The 5,562-nt window shown below is 41.1% G+C and overlaps 1 protein-coding gene across 1 annotated transcript in view; it reads left to right on the top strand.

The window, feature by feature from the left end:
* Window positions 1–343: 343 nt before the first annotated feature.
* The window catches only part of LOC119362901 (putative MYST-like histone acetyltransferase 1), a 6,322-nt gene continuing 1,103 nt past the window's right edge, over window positions 344–5,562 (top strand). The window contains exons 1-8 of the mRNA XM_037628172.1: window positions 344–689; window positions 1,098–1,186; window positions 1,389–1,448; window positions 1,697–1,909; window positions 3,162–3,230; window positions 4,267–4,428; window positions 4,615–4,708; window positions 4,828–4,970. Coding sequence (XP_037484069.1) covers window positions 407–689; window positions 1,098–1,186; window positions 1,389–1,448; window positions 1,697–1,909; window positions 3,162–3,230; window positions 4,267–4,428; window positions 4,615–4,708; window positions 4,828–4,970 — 1,113 coding nt within the window. The 5' untranslated portion in view covers window positions 344–406. The remainder of the gene's footprint in view (window positions 690–1,097; window positions 1,187–1,388; window positions 1,449–1,696; window positions 1,910–3,161; window positions 3,231–4,266; window positions 4,429–4,614; window positions 4,709–4,827; window positions 4,971–5,562) is intronic.

Below are 5,562 nucleotides of genomic sequence, written 5' to 3' on the forward strand. Positions count from 1 at the left end.
TCTAGTAATTTGTTTTGTAGTTTTAAATATAAATATTAAAGAAAGTAAGAAAGACACATACACAATGTTAGCGTGGGAATACTACATCCTTACTGGGCCGGCTTACTACTGGCTCCCTGCAGGCTTTCTTCCGTCTCGCATAAAGCGAGACATAGACTCCCAGTGCACGGGCGGCGCGGTTTTTCTATTTGAACTTCGGGCGGCCTGAGCCCTGGGGCTTTCGCGAGAGGTGACATATGGCAGTACCCCCGGTACCGGCACACGCAACTCTTACATGCGGGTCCCACTGTCAGTAACAAATCATCTCGATCCATCCAAGCAGCAAGAGGATATACCCAACAAGGCCCAGGCCCAACCGCCCAACCCCGCCCGAACTGCCTCACTCCCGATCCTCTCCGACGACGAGATGGGCTCCATGGAGCTGTCCACCGCGCCGGAGAACGGCACCGCCGCGGCCGCCGCGGCGTGCAACGGCGGGGCCGCCCCGGCGAACGGAGGGGTCGAGAGGAGGCTGAGATCCTCGGCCGCGTCCGCGTCCTGGGCGGCGCATCTGCCGCTGGAAGTGGGGACGCGCGTGATGTGCCGGTGGCGCGACCAGAAGCCCCACCCCGTCAAGGTCATCGAGCGCCGGAAGTCCGCCGCCTCCTCTTCCCCCGCCGACTACGAGTACTACGTCCATTACACCGAGTGTGAGCAGCCTACCCACCCCACCCCATCTGGTCGCTTCGGTTCTAGGGTTAGGTCTATGGCGCTTCAGGTTGGGGAATCTTGGATTTAGCGTTTAATTGAGTTTATTGGCCGTGTGTCCGAGGGGGTTCTAGTGATGAATTGATCCCCAGGCTTGATTTAGTGTTGGGTGGGGGTGGTCGTTCTCCTGGTCAATTTTCGTAGTACAATCATACATTTCTGCCGTGTTTTAAGTTGAAATGGAAACATAACACCTCCCAGTAGGCTAATATGTGTGGTGTGTTCTATTGAGGGCTCACAGAATGGCGCCGCCAGTGCAGAAATGAGTTAACTTAACTGTGATCTGGCTTGTTTTAGTTTATTGACTTATCCATGTTTATTGATTGTGTTTAAATGTTCTGAATTTGCAGTCAACAGGAGGTTGGATGAGTGGGTTAAACTTGAGCAACTTGATCTTGATACTGTCGAGGCTGATGTTGACGAGAAGGTAGACGACAAGGTAAGATAAATGAGTGCAGTTCAGTCATGGTGCTCAGTGTTCTACACGTTAATGATATATGTACCATTTACTTTAACACGAGATCCTTGACTGCATTGTTAAGTTGCTGTCTACTTGGCCGAGATAATATTTTTCTTGATCCAACATTAGCTATTCTTTGTGTGAAATGAATACTCATATGAATCGTTGCACATTTATCCAGGCAACAAGTTTGAAGATGACACGACACCAGAAACGTAAAATCGACGAAACACACGTGGAGGTATGCAATGGACTGTTAAGACTGGATGATTTTATTCCTTTACCTGTCAAATACTTGTGTAGATTTATTTTTGGAAGTTGTATCCCAGGCTTTGGTTTGCTCTTTGTTGGATTTTCTAACATATTTGGAAAAATGCTTTGAATACACACAAAATTATATTCCTTAATTGCCTCGTACTGGAATTATTTACTCTATCTAATCAATGGGCTGAGAGTAATCTTTCACTTGTATCTCCATTTCCCTTGCAGCAAGGTCACGAGGAGCTTGATGCTGCTAGTTTGCGGGAGCATGAGGAGTTCACAAAGGTGAAAAATATAGCGAAGATAGAACTTGGGAAATATGAGATAGATACCTGGTATTTCTCTCCTTTCCCACCAGAGTACAATGACTCTGCGAAGCTGTTCTTCTGTGAGTTTTGCCTGAACTTCATGAAGCGCAAAGAACAGCTTCAGAGGCACATGGTGAGCTTGCACTTATTTGTTACTGTATTGTGAACTCCGTGTTTGTGAGATGGGCATTGTTAACTTGCTACTTGTTATTGTCTATCTTGTACTTGTTTGCTCCTTTTGTGTTTGTCTCGGCCCATGTATCATGATTGTACATCTACAAGTACACACCAACGTTTTTGTTCAGACACAATTTGCGTTTGGACATGGGAATTTTCTCACACTTCTGTAGGATTTCATGTGAAAGTTTCCAGGGTTCCAAACCGACTCCTATTTTAAACCCTTCTGGCAGTCCTTATCGCTAAATTCAACGTGACTTTTGTCTACAAGGAACTGCATTAAGCAAGAACACAAACCCCTGCCTCCCCTCTTATATCTCTCGGTGTCAAAGGAGGTCGCCTTTAGCAATCTGCAGTTATTGCCTGTTAGGGTGTGTTTGGATCCTAAGCAATTCTAGTGTTAGCTTTCTTAGTAAGGGCAACTGTTTGGTAAAAATAAAATAACTAACTTTACTAATCCATCTAGCCTGCGTGGGCTAGAAAAGCCTTGCCCCAGCAGGAGGGCCAATTTGGCTCTCCTCCATTGGCAAAAAAATGAGCGGAAGAAAGAAATCAAGAGAACTGCCACTGGAATTGTTGCTTGACCATGGAGATTGCTAGCTGAACCAAATAGCTAGATTTGCCCACATGGGCTGTAGGTTGAAAGCCTTTGTAGCTGGGCATGAACGGAAAAACATACAAACACACCCTTGCTGTCATCACTCCCTCTGAGTCACATGTGCTATTTGGACATTAGCATGGTCTCCAGAACATAACTTCGACAAGCAATTTGTACCATCATATATTTATAATTTATCATATAATTTATATATGGGTAACCTAAATATTTATCAATATATTATTTGTTAAAGTAGAGTTAATTTTGACTGCATATATTCTAAAATGCATTTAATTCGTATTCTTACTGGAGGTAGTACTATATTATGACTTGGATGGACATTTCTGGTTTGTGCAACATATTAAGTTGCTCAGTTGATCCACGATGATGGTCTGATGCTTTCTTTGTATTTTGTTTGCTGCACATGTGCACATAATTTCCGTTTCAGCTCTTATGGGTTTCGCCTCTAGCCTACCCCAACTTTTTTGGGACTAAAGGCTTTGTTGTTGTTGTACATGTGCACATAATTTCCATTTCAGCGGGTTCTGATTCCCTTGTAAATATCATAAACCCTAACCAGATTGTTTTGCCATCTCCTTTACTTCTGCAGAAGAAGTGTGATCTTAAGCATCCCCCGGGTGATGAAATCTACAGATGTGGAACTCTATCGATGTTCGAGGTAACAAGTTTGATTGACACTTTGCTAGCTGGACATCCTTGCTCTTAACTTATGGTCTGTATTATGATATTCTGTTACTGGGGAAGGCTAATAGAGGTGCATATCTGCAGTTAGTTGCTTACACAACTATACCCCCTCCATCCAAATATATAGGGCTTAATATGCTTTTCGAGGTTACCTTTGACCATGAATTAGAGCAATAATATATGACATGCATATTACACTAAGCATGCCATTAAATTTCGTATGTGAAAGGAATTTCTAATGATATAATATTTTTGTCATGCATCTCATATATTATCAATCTTATCAATGGTCAAAACCAAACTCGAAAAATGCATTAGGCCCTATATATTTGGATGGAGGGAGTAATGTAGAAACAGCTACAGAACGTAGTTCTCCCATTATAGACAAATATCTCGAGTCTCGAGCAAAGAAGAATAATAAAAATGCATTAGGACTGTCAGCAATTTCCTTTAGTTTTTCTGAAAACAAGACTGGCAGAATGGGTGGATGAGTTCTTTTGGTCAATCATCACAGATTTTTTTTTAAATTGATAGAAGATTATGTTGAAAGCCAGAGAGTCGTTATCTAGAGATGCGAGCATTGACATGTTAATATTAATTGTTGAAGAATCAAATTCCGTCTTTGCTTTATATAGAGATTAGCTGATGGCATATATGAAATATACAATCTATTTGCATCATATGTCTACCTGTTATTTCCTATGCGGAATGGTGTCTTGAGGAATTTTGCATTTGAATTGCTTTTTCCTCCAGGTAGACTAATTTTATTTGGCTAGTTTGACGCTGACATCTGCATATCCAAAATGGATAATACTATAAAGGCAATATATCTAATGCCATATGTTTCTTCAACTATTGATTTTATTATATAGATTCATTTATAATCTAAAAGAGGATGCACGCTATCTTGAATCCGCTTGATTCTTCTGTTTGAACTGAAGGTCTGTAATTTACCCCAATACAGTTTTCCTAGCACAGTTGTAACAGTATAACTGCTTGCGCGATGGCAGGTTGATGGCAAGAAGAATAAGGTTTATGGACAGAACCTTTGCTACCTGGCCAAGCTATTCCTTGATCACAAAACACTCTACTATGATGTGGATTTGTTCTTGTTCTATATCCTGTGTGAATGTGATGATCGGGGATGCCATATGGTGGGATATTTCTCCAAGGTAAAGTTTGTGGCGATTCTTAAACCAGTATTGTTTTTATTTCCTAGTTCGATTGAATGTGAATTATATTGTGTGAAGCTGCTTCCATAATTTGTGTACAAAATGGGATTCATATTAGTAGCAATGAATCGTTTTATGCTACAGAGCAAATGGTCATGTTTGTTAAATTGGGTTTTATCTCTGCAGGAGAAGCACTCTGAGGAAGCTTACAACTTGGCCTGCATTCTCACTCTCCCTCCATACCAAAGAAAGGGTTACGGAAAGTTCCTGATTGCTTTCTGTAAGTCTGAACTTATGCTATATTTCTCATCTCATTGTTAGCTTTTGATTTTCTTATGGACTAAACTGTTTCTCCACTCTAGCATTTTGTTCATAGTTGAATTTTCTTTATTATGACAGCTTATGAGCTTTCTAAAAAGGAAGGTAAAGTGGGAACACCGGAGCGTCCTCTCTCAGATCTTGGTCTGCTCAGTTATAGAGGCTATTGGACTAGAGTACTTCTGGAAATTTTGAAGAAACATAAGAGCAACATATCTATTAAGGTTAGTACATTTCCTTCTATCCTACTTCCTCCGTCCCATAATTTAAGAGCGTCTTTTACACTAGTGTAGTGTCGAAAACGCTCTTATATTATGGTACGGAGGGAGTACTTTATTGCTTTAGTTTTTATTGAATCCCTTTTCAACAGCTGATCGAACTGTGATGCAATAGCCAACACCTTTTCCTTTTATTGACCCAAATACTGAATTTGATCTACTTAAAGCAATCTGTCTGCTATTGTTCCTTGTTTTTCACTGACAAGAAAAACTACGCCAAAGTGATATCCATTGTTTCTAGCTGAAATATTGGGAGACGATGGATAGATTCTCATGGAAAAAGTTGCATTTTTATGAATTTCTAATGATGATGCTTATCGACTTCACATTGCAAACAAACCACCCTGAACTACTCTCTTAACCTTAGGCCTCTTCATGGATGTTCGCCTGCACTCTTGGTTTTATATTTTCTGCCTAGAGACTTTACAGGTTGCCATTTAGGTTCCTACTGAAATGTACATTAGTTTGATTCCCCAACATTCGTTATATCTTTTGAGTGCGCGCTGAATGTTTTTTCTCCTCTCCATGGAGGGACATT

This window comes from Triticum dicoccoides, chromosome 2B (genome assembly GCF_002162155.2).
Source record: "Triticum dicoccoides isolate Atlit2015 ecotype Zavitan chromosome 2B, WEW_v2.0, whole genome shotgun sequence".
Taxonomy (NCBI): Eukaryota; Viridiplantae; Streptophyta; class Magnoliopsida; order Poales; family Poaceae; genus Triticum; species Triticum dicoccoides.